This window comes from Ctenopharyngodon idella, chromosome 7 (assembly GCF_019924925.1).
Source record: "Ctenopharyngodon idella isolate HZGC_01 chromosome 7, HZGC01, whole genome shotgun sequence".
Classification (NCBI taxonomy): Eukaryota; Metazoa; Chordata; class Actinopteri; order Cypriniformes; family Xenocyprididae; genus Ctenopharyngodon; species Ctenopharyngodon idella.
The window spans coordinates 8,830,869-8,848,583 of NC_067226.1; the positions used below are offsets into that span (position 1 = coordinate 8,830,869).

Here is a 17,715-nt window from a genome sequence, read left to right on the forward strand (position 1 = left end):
AGTGCCAACCATTTTTTCTGTTGTAAACTAGCAAAAGTGGATTCGGACACGCCCTAAGTGCATCTGTGCCATGTGCTTCAGACCATGCACTTAGATCGTTAAAATAGGGCCCAGAGGCTTCATAATTGACATTTGAGGCAATTAGGTTTTATAACTAAACGTGAAAACCTCATGTAATGTTAAACACAGACCTAAAGTACAGTTCAAAAATGTGGGCTGCATTTATTTGATCAAAAATACAGTAAAACAGTAATATTGTGAAACATTATTAGCAAAAACTGTTTTCTATTTTAATATATTTTAAAATGTATCTTCCTGTGAGATGGCAAAGCAGCCATTACAGTCTTCAGTGTCACATGATCATTCAGAAATCATTGTAATATGCTGATTTTTTGTGCTCAAGAAACATTTTTTATTATTTTAACAGTTGAAAACAGTTGTGCTGCCTTTTTTTTTTTTTTTTTTTTGAGGAAGCCGTGAAGCATTTTTCAGGATTCTTTGATGAACAGAAAGTTCAAAAGAATTTTATTTAAAAATAGGAATCTTTTGTAACAATGTAAAAGTCTTCACTTAACTTTTGATCAATTTAATGCATCCTTGCTGAATAAAAGTATTAATTTCTTTAAAAAAACAGTAGTGTAAATCAAAAACTACTGTTCTAAAACCCCAAAAGCAGAGGTAACCCATGGCTCAAAAATGCAACTTTTCTTTTAGGACAACAAACTGAACAGCTCTATTCCTCTGGAGAATGTGTATGCTTACTGAGTGCTCTGGAGTGATCTGGGTTTCTGATGCCTTTAGCCCGTAGCCTCTGCAACAGCATTGTGGATGACAGCTGCTTGACCAGGTACACCGCCATAGAATAACTCTGAAAAAAACAACCCAACAGTGCATACGTTACTAGAGACAAAGTGACATATCCCGTACTTCAATCCAAGAAACATTTAAAACATTTTCATAAAACAGTATGCCATGTATATATACAGTATATATTTTAATATAAGTTATCATGTGAAAAATAATATATAGAACAATTTCACCGTAATATTTCAATGAGACAATGTGATGCTAGTACTAGAATATAACAGAGTGGGAAGTAGGTGTACTTCTAGGCATCATTTATTTATATTTTCAGGTCATATCTTACATCATCGTTCTATCAATGCCATATGAAAAGGTTCTATAATAAAGAGCCTTTCAGATTCAGTGAGAAGGTATAGCTCATATAATTTTCACGACTCCTGAGAAAGAGTGAAAAATTTAAAGAATCTACCACAGAGAGCAGCAGGATTGCTTATTGCTTGCCGAGGCACGTTATACGATAAGAAATGACATAATTCATGAAGCTGAATATTATATGTAGGTGCAGTGATGTTTTATGCGCAAGAAGATTAACATGTTAGCTTATAAGATATAGGGATCTGTGGACGAAGTAATGAACTCCTGTCTGCCAGCAGTAGTCTCAGAAGTAAACAGCAGCCCGTTTTTCTCAATCTAGCTTATTTCTCTTAATATGCATTAACTGCTAATGAACAAGAGAAGCCATTCATCACAAATGCATTTCCTGAACATATCAAAAGAAGATGAGCACTCGCAAAGATCACAAAGTATTTTAGATAAATAAATCTGCAGGGAAATATATAGAGCACAAAACAAAGAATAGACATAAAGCATGTAAATGAATAAAGCTCAAGTTAAATGTTTCTGTTTGATGTCAAATCCATCAATATTCAACAAAAAGTATTTTTTGTCTGAAAAATGACTGAATCAAGGGCAAGTTTTTTATTTTGAATTTAGTTATTTTTTAGCTGTCCCTCAACTCGCCATTCAGAGAAAACAATAAAATACTGCACACATGCTGACCTTTTTCACATAAACCACATAAAGCGAATGCTATAATTGGCCATCATGTGACCGCAAATGGCTGCAAGACACGTATGGGGTGCTAAAAATACATTTTCATTTCAACAAGTTCCTGTAATAGGCTTGCTTGATTTGCCAGGAAAGAGGTGAAAAAAAAAAACATTTGCAAACAAAGTACTTGTATTCATGAATTGGGACGTGGGGGGATGGGGAATATTATTAACCTACCCGTCCAATTTCCGACGTCCAGGACACTACGATGGTGTTGGGGACAGTTGTGGACAGTCTGACCAGTGAGGTAATGTTGATGGGTCTGCTGGGCCTCTTTGGTTCTACGCCATTTTTGGTAGGAGGCAGATATCCCTGGTGAACAACAATAGGAAGACAATAAATGGAAAATAAATGAATATATTTTTTTAAAGTAATGTTTTCTTAAATTAAACAAACAGCATTGTGAAAATGTAATTTAGTGTAGAGGTCAACAGTTTGGAGAATTTCTTGAAAAAGCTAAAGAGACCATATGTCTCAGTTTAGAGTGATGGATAGCTGGACAATTGGACTGTAGTTTAACTTACTGGGAGATTACATGGTTTTCCATTGACTTTAACGCAAAGATTAGGGGGAAAGTGGTCCTCCTGAGGGCAGCTTGTCTCTGATAGACAAAACCTGGATAATGTGCATATTTATAATATAAGCAGAAAATAGCAGGCTAATGCTCTGAAGCTTTATATCATATTTATGCAAAATATTTCAGTGTATTAGAACATGAATAGGTTACCGTAACTGTACTTGCACCGTAAAGTCACATTTGGTCCCCGATATGTCCCTGCAAAAGGAGAAAGTAAATAGTATTTTGAGAAAACAATTGAATCCAACACCCCATCACACAAACAGTGCCTTATAGAAACTTCTCTTCCTATTTTAGGGATTTTGTTTTGTAACATAAAGATATAATTTCTGAAGGTAATATTATAGGGGGGAAAAAAAAACTTACATTGAGCTGCTGACTTGTTGGACCTGCTGTGGCGTCAATGCAAATGCAAAACATGTTTCCTGAAACCTTTGACTGTTATCTGAAGCTGTAAAGACAGAGAGAAGAAAAATTACTACACTGAAACAACCTAACATAAAACATCAGTTTTGAATGATGTGAATGATTCTCAACAATATTATTAATGACTTTGAGATGAGCGACAATTTCATATAAGGTTTGTGAAAAAGCTCAGAACAAGTTCAAATATGCAAAGTATTTCAACCAGTCCTAATTATTTAGATAAAGTATTTTTCATTTTTCATTTTCAATATCCAAGCGAGATTCTTATCCGCATAATTCCACCCATATGTGAGGGGGCTACAATCAAAGCTCGAAGAGTAATGTTACAGTCTTCTCCCCCCACTCTGATCCATGTCCAGCATAATTAACATCGAGATTCCTCCAAAACAATCTTTTCTGGGAATGTTCATATTATTCCTGCTCAGTTCATTTCCACTGTCATCGAAAGAAGAGACTCAAGCTGTTTTTTCCCAAAGGTTTAAGGACAAGATAAACAATGTGTCAGAAACCATTATGGTTACAGGCGACAATCTGAAACAGTTGCTTTGACAGAGGGTATGTTTGAAAACTAACTATCCTGCTGAAAAATCACCAGCATAAGGTATGTTTTGGATGATGGTATCCAGAATGGGAAGTGGGAGTGCTGGTGGACCAGCAACACCAGCACTACTCAAACCGGCATAAACCAGCCTGAACTAACATGGAATTCATGCTTGATTGATTATGCTGGATTTTTCAGCAGGGTGCAGATTATGTGAGGATTGTTGTTTTTGAAAACATTTGTTGTTGCGTTACCAGTCAGATTCAGCCTGCAACAAGTCATGTAAAGTCATTTGGGACTATGCTGTTAATTACACTTATTAACAATAAGACTGTTATAATAACTGACTGCAAATCACAGACCAGCATCTGTTTGATAAAGGTGAAATACCAAGTCCGGTTAGAGCCAAACATTTAGTTCAGTTTATTTTACTTACTTTTGTCCCACTGTTTATAGTTCATTTTGTGCTAGTTTCTAGTTAGTAGGTGGCGGTACTGAACCTTAATGCTGGTTTCCACCCCTAATACAATGGGAAAAAGAAAATTGCGATGACAATGTGTGTATAGCTAATTCCACAAAAAACACAGTAGTCTGCAGGACGTGCTGATCAACATTAAGTTTTTTTTGTACAATTATGGTTACAAACTGTCTCCCGACACTGGTATTTTGAGGGTGAGTCATTGAGCAAAAAAAGAGAAAAACACAAAGTAAACAAAGATAAAGATCAATTTGACTGATAGCATTTTTTTCTTTTAAAACTTTTATAGATATCGCAATAACATTGTTATCACAAATTCTTTTGGCTACAATAAACGTGTAGTGAAAATCTGATATTGTGACAGGCCTATTTTAAACCAAGGTTCCTGCCAGAACTGGTAAACATCAGGAAAGCTGATCATGTAACAAAGGAAGGACTGTCTGCAAATCAAACTGTGTCAATCAGTCATACAAAGTCAGAAGCATACTTGTCCACTCCTGCATATTTAACAGTCTCTTACACATTCAAGAATATATATGAAGAACGATCTTACTAATGCAAGTGCTCTTATCCATTGAAATCTTCCCTAAAATAACATTCGCTGCAACACACTGACACACACCCAGCAGAGCCAAACATCTTCACACCAGTAATTTAAATGTCTCCAAGCGCAGAAGTTCAGTTTTTCATGTAAAACTAACACAAGCCACACACTCACACCCCATTTCCCTTATGATCTTTTCTGCTCAGCCTGAGTAATTTAAAGGGTTAGTTCACCCAAAAATGTAAAATCTGTCATTAATTACTCACCCTCATGTCGTTCCACACCCGTAAGTCCTTCGTTCATCTTCAGAACACAAATCAAGTTATTTTGATTAAATCCGAGAGCTCTATGTCTCCATAGACAGCAATTTAATTACCACTTTTAAGGTCCAGAAAGGTAGTAAAGACATTGTTAAAATAGTCCATGTGACTACTAGGGCTGCAACTAACGATTATTTTGATAATCAATTAGTTGGCCGATTATTATTATTATTATTTTCTCGATTAATCGATTAATCAGATAAAATCCTAATTTTATTTATTTGTATTTTATTGACAAAAAAACAGTATTGCCCAGTGTACTTCAAACAAATGTGCCAATTGAATGCTATGAAAACATACAGTGCTTAATTTATTAGACTACATGTCATAATAAAGAGAGAACACAAATATTTTAGGATTCTATCAAAAACTTGTTTAAAGCTAAAAATGGTATTGCCATTTATTAGGAAAATAACAAACTGAAACAACTAAATAGCATCTGAAAAGAAAAAAAAAAAAAAAACAACAACTATGAAGTGTTTTACTTTTTCCTGCCTTTCTTGTAAAACAGTAAAATCAAAAATTCATGGATAACAACAATAAATATATTGTAGCTTTAGAAATACTGCTGTAACTAAAGAGCTTACACATACTGGTGGATTAACCATTACAGAAACATGAAAAATGATTTTAGCACCAACTGATAGTTTAGGCTGCCCTGACCTGTGGCACAAACCATACATTGGGTATCAGATGTCTGATAACTTTAGCACTGTAGTGAATATAGTGTAAATCTCTACTCTACATTACAAATGAAGATAGTAATAAAGATACTAAAGAAAAACAAACTCAGTGTTCAAACTTCTTTATCTTGTAAATAGGATATAAGAAACGTCTTACATTTATATTCAATTACATGTTGTTGTCATCCCTTTACAGTTATTACTCTCGTAAAATACTTGAATGGCATGTTGATTTTTAAATCTGAATTTAACTTTCAACAACAGATATTTCAGCAAAATGAATATTTTTGCGCTGAATATTAATTGTCTCCCTCTCTCCCGTGTTCCGTCTGTCTGACGCGGGTGCGCGCCATTCAGTAAAGTTTGAAGTTTAACGCACACAGTGTGAGGCCGAGCCTTTATGCAAAATGTAAATGCTCACGTGAATTTGTAACATTTACAGATAAGGATATAGACGTAGCACGAACGTTTTACGCTGAGGACGCACATGCATCTGTCAAAGCGCCTGACAGGGCAACCCATTACGCTAATGCATTAGCTTGAAGCTTAAAACAAAGAATTCTCATGTTTTGATCAGCTTTGATCACGTACCTTTCCCGCATTTACTCAATCTGTCTCCACTATTTTTAGATGCATTTTGTCCATTGAAATGCGTTATTCAGTGCTGTAATTTGACGCGACTGGCGGAAGTCTTCCGTGCAAGGTGGGCAGACCCAACTAATCGATAATGAGAATCGTTGTCGATGATTTTCATTATCGATTATTATCGATTTTCTCAAATAGTTGTTGCAGCCCTAGTGACTACAGTGGTTCAACCTTAATTTTATGAAGCAACGAGAATACTTTTTGTGCGCAAAAAATAAAAATTACGACTTTATCTGACTATTTTAACAATGTCTTTACTACCTTTCTGGGCCTTGAAAATGGTAATTAAATTGCTGTCTATGGAGGGGTCAGAGAGTTCTCAGATTTCATCAAAATATCTTAATTTATCTTCCAAAGATGAAAGTGTTTTTGTGTTTGGAACGACACGAGTATTTAATGACAGAATTTTCATTTTTGGGTGAACTAACCATTTAATCATTCCTAGTAATGTGACAGATATCTGATACTCTTAGAAAAATAAATAGACAAATACACAGAAAGCTTAATCAGTTCCACTTCTCGGAACTGATTGGCCAAGATGCGTTTCCAAGACTTCTGATACAGATTACACCAGATGTTTATTTGCACTGTATCTTTCGCCATGCTGAAATGATGTGACCCGCGAAGTTTCACTGTTGTTTAGTATTGCAAAGAATTAAAATTAGACAATGGAACGCACATTATCTTGCTTTACCAGTGTAAACAATAGGAGAGTCAGCACCTTTAAGGTCAAAGAAGCAGAAAAGGTCTGAAGCCAGAAGAGAGAAAGACCGACAAAGACAAAAAATGAGCGTAAACGTCACTATGCTGTGATCTGATGACAGAGAAAATTCTGAGTAGTGATGCCCAAGTTGCTTCTTTCTTGTTGACTGGGAATTAATTCTTATATACCCTGCTCTCTAAAACTCACTAGTATCAGTGTAATTTACACAAAACTCAGAGATGATCATGCTGACGTGCACCTACTATTCAACAATATTACTGCTCTGACACCATTGTATGTGAACTGAACTGAGGTGAGCTGGACGATGACATCACTGTTTTCTCCAGAGCTGCTATATAGATAAATGAACTAAATTGATAACTAATGATTTTTACAATGGAAATGAATCAATACTGAACTTACTTAAGCTGGACAATGACACTATTTTCTTCTATAGCTGCTGTACAGCCAAAACAAACTTTCTTACATTATTTTCCTGTTATCACTGTAAAGCTGCTTTGAATTGCATTGTAAAAAGCACTATATACTGTAAATAAAGGTGACTTGACTTGACTGATCCACGTCGATAGATGGCAAAGAGGCATCTAACAGCACTGTGGTATTGGTATCCAACGTACAAAAAAGAATAGCGATGCAAATGCTAGCTAAAGAACTACTAAATGCACCATAAAAAGTACTACACCTTTCTTGCTCACCTGATATTGCAAAAAGCTTGAAAGTAGTTTGTTAATGTGATGATTCTAAACTAAGTAAAAAAATTACGGGAATATGTGTGGGCATTGTCATGCTGTTATTTTGACGACGGTCATCATGTATACGCACAGCTTCAAAAATTATACAAAATGTCTTAATTTCCTGCTTCCCTGTGAACTGGTTTTTCCAAGTTGTTGCCATTTTACTTTCTCGACACTTGCTGTGCGCTCTCCCCCTCCCAGACTTTCATTCTCTATTCGTTTAATTTTCTCCATTGCCTTCATTTGTCTTTTTCCTTCTCATACACGTACAATACATCATCCTGTTGACAGGTCTATTGACTTTGCTCTATTTCATCAGCATACACCAAAAAGAAAGATAGAGCATTCTCTGAATATGAGTGTGTGTGAGGCATCGTTATGGAGCTAATTACTTTCCATTTAACTATGAATATTGACCAGGGCTGTGATGATGAAAGGCCAAACAGGTGTTGCCATACACCCACCAACCCGTTTTCACAGGCCGTACCTTTCCTGCTTTGCTTGTATTCAGTCTGTCTCTTGTTCTCTCCCGCACCTTCATCAAATCTCTCACTTTCCTTAACATGAAACAGCAGGGGTGCAATTAGACCAGGAGAATCGACTCGACGACACATAATTAGCCTGATCTCTATTCTCACAATCAACACTGTGGAGGTAAAAGACGAGAGAGCAAGAGAAAGAGAGAGACAGGAAGGGGGAGAGACAGGGAAAATAACAGTGTTGAGATGGAGAGAAACAAAGGGAGATTGACGGGGAGAGGCGGACAGGGGTATATGAGAGAGAGAGAGAGAGAGAGAGAGAGAGCACAGGCACAAGTTCCCTCCCCCATGTCTAATCTAAAAATAGCACAGCAGTCTTTATCATCTGATTTGCTTCAACAGTTGGATGCAAAGTGGACATGAAGGCCTGTGTGTTTCAGTTTGTTTCTGACAAACCTCCCTCTTTATCTCCATGCACCTAATTAAGACATAAATCCTGCTCTGTAGCCACGTGTGAGGATAACAGTAAGAGCGTGCCTTTTTCAGGACCTGATTATAAACGTGTGCAATTAAGTCAAACCAAAATGAACCATAAAGACCCAAAGATATGCATGTGTTCCTACGCATAACAAAAAGCTGTGCGTTTATCCTAACAATAAGAACTCGCACTTATTGTTATTTGTTGCTGAATTTAGATTAGAAAGGGCTAAATAAGCATTTTGTTTTCTCTTTGACAGGAGGGTGTCTTGTGGATTAGACTCTTCATTGTGTTAACTGCACGGCTGGCTGTGTGTTGCATGATTGATAGCGATGTCTATGTGTTTTTGTTCTTCAGAGAGTCATGATTCTGGTTACCGAGTTAAGTAATAGTTAGACTGACACTCACTGTGGCTGCACAAAACTTTTTGTGGAATTGGTGCAAAATCAAACTAACAAACCAAAATTTCATATCAGGATGTGAATCGTTTAATATCGCAGTTACAGTATGATAGTTATTTTCACTGGCAATCTGACAAAACCTGTATATGAAATTACAGTGAGGAAATGCTTACAGTATATTTGGATAATCCAGTTCAGGAATGCACTAATATAAAAATTCTGAATACTGGCAGACACTGATAAGATGGTAATGGAATTGAATACAAATGAAAGGTGCTTCATTTGAAAAAAAATTTAGTAGCATGGATGTTAGATGAAATAAAGTTTTTTTCATCATTGTTACATGATAGGCAGGTTAAATCTGGTCTGAAATCACCACTAGGCAATCAGGTATCAATATTTTTTTCTTTTTACAGGGAATTAAAGGATTAGTTCACTTTCAAATTAAAATTAGTCCAAGCTATACTCACCCTCAAGCCATCCTAGGTGTATATGACTTTCTTCTTTCTGATGAACATAATCGGAAAAATATTAATAAATATCCTGACACATCCAAGCTTTATAATGGCAGTGAACATGACCAACGAGGAGGAGCTGAAGAAAGTGCTTCCATCCACATCCATCCATCATAAACGTGTGCTCCGGGGGCATAATAAAGGCCTTCTAAAGTAAAGTGATGCATTTGTGTATAAAAATATACATATTCAAACAAGTTATGAAGTAAAATATCTAGCTTCCACCAGACCACCTTCCCTATTCAACGTACGACGATTTTTTTTTTTTTTACACAAATGCATCCCTTCGCTTCAGAAGGCCTTTATTACCCCCACGTTTATGATGTATGGATGTGGATGGAGACACTTTCTTCAGCTCATACTCACTGGTCCCATTCACTGCCATTATAAAGCTCGGATGCGTCAGGATATTTATTAATATTTCTCAGATTATGTTCATCAGAAAGAAGAAAGTCATTTTCATTTGAAAGTGAACTAATCCTTTAATACTTATATTCAGCAAGGATTCTTTACAACTGATCAAAAGTGACAGTAAAGATAGAAATGCTTTGTTTTAAGGTTTCTATTCATCAAATCATCTTGAAAAATATGTATCACAAAAAAAAAAAAAAAAAAATCCACCCAAAAAACTTTTTTCAACATAGATAATAATAAGAAATGTTTCTCGAGCAGCAAATCTATATAGAATGTATATTAGAATGATTTCTGAAGGATCATGTGACACTGAAGACTGGAGTAATGATGCGGAAAATTCGGCTTTGAAATTACAGGAATGAATGAATTACATTTTCCTTTTTTTTTATAAAAAAACAAACAAAAAAAAACAGAAAAGAGTTATTTTAAGTCACAATATTTCACAATATTACTGTTTTTCCTGTATTTTTGATCAAATAAATGCAGCCTTGAGCATTAGAGACTGCAGACTTTTGATTGGTAGTGTAAAGTTAATGCATGAGAACTCCTACATTTACATGTGAATCATGTGAAGGAGAAACAAGTGTACCACCATTGATTCCAAGAGCAATTCATATTGTTATTTTAGCAATGCTGCAGTTGCTCATCTGCATACCAAACCACCTATTACTAGTAGTAAATGTTTTATTTAGTCATGATCTGTATGGGCAGGTAAACACTGTGAAAACCATGCAAACCAACATCTACAAGACCCACCTGACTGTAAGCGGATCTGTTTACACGGACAACCAACTAATAGCACGCCTGAGATCACTTTAGGTATTAGTGTAAACACAGTCGGTGATGTTTTAAGTGAGTGTAAACAGGACTACTAAAAATAAAAATCAGACCACTACAGCCTATCACTACTGAAATATGTCCACTTGGCCAGAGAGGAAAGAGTGTGATTAAAGACAATACAGGAAGTGGTACTCATAGATTGAGTATTGTAGAATGCCAGTTATAAGACACAAAAAATGATAAGGGTATGATTGTGAGGGTAACTGTGCTGTAGCTTTAGTGTGCCCACACACACGGTCCCATACTACTCCTCTGTAGATCATTCATCTTAATGAAAACACTGCTAGGATACTCTAAACCCGACATACACGCCAATAAAAATTCCTCTCAGTCTTTCTGCAGAACACGGAGACAGAGAGAGAAACACAAAGAAATGGATAGACAGAGAGTGAAACAGAAAGGGAGGCTTTGTGCAGCTGTAACTAAAATGTAATAATCTATTAATCTGTTACTCTCTTTTTACATGCATTCTTAGATTCGACAATACTGTATTATTTGCGGTCATGCCATTAAAGCCATTTTCATTTTGAAATTAACTTATAGAGAAAGAGTCTTCTAATGCTAAATCCTTTAACTCGTTATTTAATTCACAAAACTATTCTGACAGTCCTGAAATGTTTGTCAATGATGCAGTTTTTATTCAGAAAGTGCATATATTGTTTGGTTCATAACTGAAGAATGCACACTGCACTGCTCTCATTGTGTGGGAGTACATTCATGCTGCGAGCAGCAGCAAGACACATCCCAGCTAATTAATAAAAGACACTGACATCCTTTATAGGACAAAAATAATACATCTAAAAAGTCCCAGTTCTTTAAATGCTCCTATATGTCATCATGCCAGAGAATGATTCAGATAATGACTAATGTATGCATTGAGCATGGATCGCTCTGATGAGAGCAAAATAATGATAATAATGTGATTATGGCAAATAAATAAACACTCGCTTCCTGTGGTGTAAGAAGTGGGGGGCAATGCTATGCTGTTAGAGCATTCAGAGAGAAATACGCCGTTAAAGCACAAGGAGAATCATTAACACAAGACACGAAAGGAAAAATAATCAAGGAAAGAGCTTTAAAAAAGGATTTAAAGTTTCCCTTCAAATGAAACTTCTCAAATGACCTTGATAACAGGTGTAACTCAATTTAAAAAACAATTAACAATTTAGTTTGTGAACATTTTGTGTGCTGTAGACGAAGAATAGCAATAGCAAAAACTGATAGAACATTGCTTTATGAGTAGACAGACTTGAGAGACCAAACTACATTCCCCATTATTTTCTGTGACAGCACAAGCATAAAATATAGACACATCAAATGCACAAAAATGTGCAGCCTCTGATTGTCATTATTTTGTATCAGCTTTCTACCTACACTACCATTCAAAAGTTTTTAGCGAGGACATGTTAAATTGATCAAAAGTAAACACTTTTACTATGTTACAAAAGTTTATTTCAAATTAATGCTGTTCTTTTGAACTTTCTATTAAGCAAAGAATTCTGCAAAAAACGGTCCCAATTTCTACAAAAAAATTAAGCCACACAACCATTTTCAACATTGCTTATTGAGCACCAAATCAACGCATTAGAATCATTTCCGATGGATCATGTGACATTGAAGAGCTTTGCCATCACGGGAATAAATTATATTTAAAAAAATTATTAAAACAGTTATTTTAAATTGTAAAAATACTTTACAATATTACTGTTTTACTGCATTTTTGATCAAATAAGATTTTTCTTTCAAAAAGATTTTTTAAAAATCTTACCGACCCCAAACTTAGGTAGTGTACGTAAGAAAAGGGAAAAAGAGAAATATGAAACACTGAGTTCATTTTATTCTGCTGACAATCACCAGAATGTTTTCCAAATTTGTAAGTAGGAAGATTTCAGAGCGACATAAACACAGCATTTAGCAGGGTGTGTTGGCATGGTGTGTTAACATCATTAATTCTACCATTACTTTAAAGCAAAGAGAAATAAAAGAATCAAGACATGACACGCTTCTGCCAAAGAACAAACATAGCACAGACCTGCTAAATAGACACAGCATTACACAAAAATGTAACTTGAAACAAAATTATCTAGATTAAGTAAAACAGTGTATAGCTACACAAACACCAAACCTACAGACCTGTTCCCGGAGATCTAACAACTAGCACACAAATGCTAAATTGGGCCTTAAAGGGATAGTTCACCAAAAAATTAAAATTCTGTCATTATCTTCCTTTGTGTACAGCAGAACAAAGAAATCCATACAGGTTTGCAACTACTTGAGGGTGAGTAAATGATGACACAATTTCCATTTTTGGGTAAACTACGCCTTTAAAGCACCTGCAATGAAGGCTGGGATTGAATGCCATTGGAGTGTAATCTATGATTCAATAAAGCTCAATAAAAATTCAAATATGCACACACTGATCAAGTTAGTTTGACTATTGTCCACCAGTGTGGAAACTCTCTTTTGGCTTCTCATAAAAACACAATTATACACATACACAATACAAAAGTTAGACACATACACAATACACAAAGTAAAAGTTATTCTCACAAAGAATGAGACACATCATTGTTTTACCCAGACTGAAGGTGTAGGTTTATTTAGTTAGTGTTTAATGACTAAACGCATATCTAACCTGCCTGCTTATCAATTTAAAATAAGTAAATTCACACTTCACTTCATTATACAGCAAGGCTAGTTATAGTGCTCTCTTTAAAAGGCCACACTGTCATGCTAGCACTGCTGGGATTGAGTATTCTGTACTGCATATGACCTTTCACATGTGCAATGCAAAACGTATATGACTGTGAAACAAACTGTGAAATGTTTCAGTTGGCATGTGATCCAAGCTCCTTATTATGCTTTATATTGTGTGTGTGTATATATATATATATATTACTATTATACATACAGTACTGTGCAAAAGTCTTAGGCACATTAGTATTTTCACCAAAAAAAGTTAAGACATTTATCTATATACATGAAGAAACAGAAAAAAATTAAACAGACTAAATCCAGAAGAACTGTGGCAACATCTGCAAGACACTTGAAGAAACCTGCAAAACTACCTGGCCCTATCATACGCCTAAGTGTATTTTGCTAGTTTCATCCCAACACAGTTATCATTTTCACATCCAGCACCCATGTTGTTTAAATAGCAAATGCACTCACACCCATCTGTGCACCCATGGGCGTGCTGGTCTGAAAATTAGGTGTGTTCAGGCACATTGTTGGCATGTTGCTATTTTGAGGCAACTGAAAACGACTGTGCCACTGACCAACAAAACCTGATTTAAACTCAATGACGCAGTTTTTTTTTTTTTAGTTACTTAAAGGACGCGTTAGTAATATGCGCCTATAGGCGGGTGCACAACACACATACGCTCTCCTTGTTACATACACAGCAGCACACAAACATGCCAAATATTAAAAATAAAAGGATTACAATGTAAAAGACTATTATAGTGTATATAAAAAAATGCCTACATGTCATGTCATACATGTCATTGCATGTATCAGAATTACCTATTTGGAGTATTGCACGTTACGCCCAAAACAAACCCATGACTCATTAAGAGAATAGGTACAACCCTTTTGGACCATGTGCCTGGCACGCCAACCATTTTTTCCATCGTTAAACTAGCAAAAGTGGATTCAGACACACCCTAAGTGCACCTGCGTCATGTGCTTCAGATCATGCGCTTTGATCATTAAAATAGGACCCTAAGTGTACCTAGGACAAAAGCTGTTTTAAACACAAAGGGTGGTCACACCAAATATTGATTTGATTTAGTAATTAGAAGTTAATTGATAAATATAATCTATTTATATTCATTTAGCATCCTCACTTTACACATTTTTACACAAGTGCCTAAAACTGTTCACAGTACAGTAGCTTTGTAGGCAGGTTTCTTCAAGTAATCCCAGATGGACTTGATGATGGTGAGATCAGATCTCCATGTGGATCATACCAGCTGTTGTCAGACTCCTTGTGTATTCAAAAATCTTACTGTTATAGCATCTGAATAGATCAAACACACAATTTCTCAACAAAACAGCAACTCTTCCAACCTTTCACCCATGCCAGGCCCCGTAACTGAGCGCTATCACCATTTGCTCTTCAACTACACTTCAAAGACATTGTTTTATCAGGAAAACACAGGTCACCAGAATCATTTGGTTTATAAACATGGAATCTTTGCCACTAATTCATTGACAACTTTATCTAAATGAATGAACATGCATTTCCCCAGTACATCTTGTGTATTATTACTGTTTGTATATTGTTCTTTCGAATGTTGTATGTGTTATGCATGCCTGAAAGTTGGAACTACTAGATAATGTATTTCATCTAGGTGATGTTTAATATCAAATTACTCCTTGTTTAATGACTCACAATTTGGTGGACATCACAATACCATAGAATGCATTGTATGTTTGTTATATTTATCAGAGTATAAATGGACACAAACTTTCTAGTGAACTCCCCCATGCAAGTTAATTCACTTTCAAACAAAAGAAATCCCCCACCAGAGAATTGCACCTTTCTCATTGGTCAAGCCAAGATTTGAAGGTGTTGACTGTCTGGAGAAGTTAAATAGCTCTGAGCAGATCCGAGTTTCTAGTTAGTTCTTCTGGTTCTTTGTTCTTGTTCCTGTTGATACTACGTGAGGGCCACCCAGCCTGAGCCGGCCTCCATTTCACTTCAAGCCATGCACAACTGCAGCGACCACAAGAGAGTAAAATTAACAGCGCAAAGTTTGTCTTCATTTTCTTCATTCAACGCCGAAGATATTGATTAACGACTTCACCATCGAACCAAACCATCAAGGATTTCTCCTGAACCTGCAGATCCGGACGCTCAACAGTTAAGGCATTTGCAAGTATTGTTTGAACACTAAATGGCAATTTAGTATTAAGATTGTGAACCCCTTTTAACAAACGTGCTTTATAGTATTGATTAATTTACTCTTTCCATTGTTTCATTTCCCTGTTATGATACGGTTCAAATTCATTTTTCACTCTCTCATTGCGTGAATGTTATGTTTGTGTTTGTTAGTTTAGTTATGTGTTTGTGATTTAGTTAAATAAAACTTGTGTGCACACTCTTGCGAGTTGATTCTGATCTGCTTATAAAACCAATGTCCCTGATAATGATTCGATCACAGCTACGTGCTAAGAAAGCGATGTTTTTCTGTGGCCACGGAAAATATCCTTTCTATAAGAGTTGATAGACGATCAATACTGAGTGTTCGCTGGCCGAACAGATTAATTGATTGTAATATTAATTCAGCTACATTAAGTTAATTTGATTAACTGATTCAAATATTTATAATTAATCATAATGAGTTATGACTAATTATTAATATTTCCCCTTTTGAGCTAATTAATATCGTTACACTGGATTATTACAATTATTAGTGAAAGGAATGTTTGGAAATGGGATATCTCCTACTGACTACAGCAAAACCACTACAGCTAACTCCTACCACTACAGCAAAAGATATAAATAACTGGCTTAAAACTATTTTTTGGGGTGAAAATACTAACATGTCTAAGACTTTTGCACAGTACTGTATATGTTAATTTTGGACCCTGGCTGTTTGAACCCTCGCAGTGTGTGTTCTAGAAAATTTTGTGGTAGTGTTGTAACTGTGTCTGATGCCATGGTGTGTGTGTGTGTGTGTGTACTCATGGTTTCAACACTGTATGGAAATGCGAGTGAGAGAGACAGTTTAGGAAAAGACAGAGAGAGACCGGGGTTGGTTGTGGGGACTGGCAGTCTATTTGAACAACACTCCTCAGGCAAACGAACATGCTGATGCCAAACCAGCCAACACCATTAAAATGCTAATGTAGGGAAAAAGGGTCTGCACATCTCTACGGCTGCCGTACAACACACAGATACACTCTGTTCTAAAAAAACAAACCACTAAAAATGTGCATTAGCATACTCCTCAAAAACTCACCAAGACTTGTAGGTTTAATGAGCTCATCCAGCAAGTCATAGAAGGGCAGCCGTTGCAGTTTGACATCAGGGTGTACGGGGTGCAGGTTGGTGGGAAGATGGGGCAGGCCCAGCTCATGTTTGGGTCCAAGAAGGGAGATGGGGAGCAGAGGGGACGGGGGTGCTCCGTGCCCATCAAATCCCAGCTGCGTGAGGCCGGGGGGCAAGGAAGCAGCAGCGGGGTGGACTCCGGGCAGGGCCAAATCTGCCGGGGACACCAACTTGGTGGGGAAGCGTCGTCTGTAGAGCTCCTTGATCTTCATCTGGACAGCGGGGCTGCAGCCGGCTTTAAGGAGGTGTAAGGCTTTAGTCAGGAGCTCGTGCTTTCGTCCATGTTTGTTTCTGCCCGCGTAGCCCAGAAGAACCTGCAGCTCTGACACCCGCAGGCTCATCACCATTTGCTACAGGAGAACGAAAGAAAGAGAGCAGCAGAAATTAACACGAACATTCTGAGCCAACTTTGATGACGACATCACACTTCCAGCGCCAAACACACTTCATTTGCATAGGCCAAACTGTTTACTGGGCAATACACACATACACATACTCACAGCTCAGACACTGATACACACATCTGAAGGCACACACTCAAATACAAATACATCTCTCACACGCTTTCCCTCAGGCTAGGATAGTTCAGTAATGGCCTAAGCTATGAAATATGCAGGAGCAGCCCCAAACACACACAAACACACAACGGAAGTGTCACATTCCACAGGCTTGAAAGTGAGATGGAGAAACCAAACAGAATAGGGCAAACAATGCAGAGTAAAGACGGCAACGTACACACTAACATTCTTAATAATAAACCATTGTTCTCCAGAACGGCAACACATGCTGTCTGTCTAGTTTGATTGATGTGTGTTTCCTGGTGCTGAGATTAAAGTAACAATTCAACTATAAAGTTTTAATAATCAATCTAATCCTATGAGACTAGGCAAGTCCACAACTATAATGAACAACAACACAGAGGTTCAATATCATTGGAATCACTT

The 17,715-nt window shown here is 36.6% G+C and overlaps 1 protein-coding gene across 2 annotated transcripts in view; it reads right to left on the bottom strand.

Moving 5' to 3' along the window:
• The window catches only part of pias1a (protein inhibitor of activated STAT, 1a), a 49,176-nt gene that overhangs the window by 9,587 nt on the left and 21,874 nt on the right, over nucleotides 1-17,715 (bottom strand). For both annotated transcript variants that reach the window (XM_051900471.1, XM_051900470.1), the window contains exons 2-7: nucleotides 16,683-17,121; nucleotides 2,858-2,942; nucleotides 2,642-2,689; nucleotides 2,439-2,529; nucleotides 2,092-2,226; nucleotides 763-868 (exon numbers count right to left, since the gene is read on the bottom strand). In XM_051900471.1, coding sequence (XP_051756431.1) covers nucleotides 763-868; nucleotides 2,092-2,226; nucleotides 2,439-2,529; nucleotides 2,642-2,689; nucleotides 2,858-2,942; nucleotides 16,683-17,121 — 904 coding nt within the window. The remainder of the gene's footprint in view (nucleotides 1-762; nucleotides 869-2,091; nucleotides 2,227-2,438; nucleotides 2,530-2,641; nucleotides 2,690-2,857; nucleotides 2,943-16,682; nucleotides 17,122-17,715) is intronic.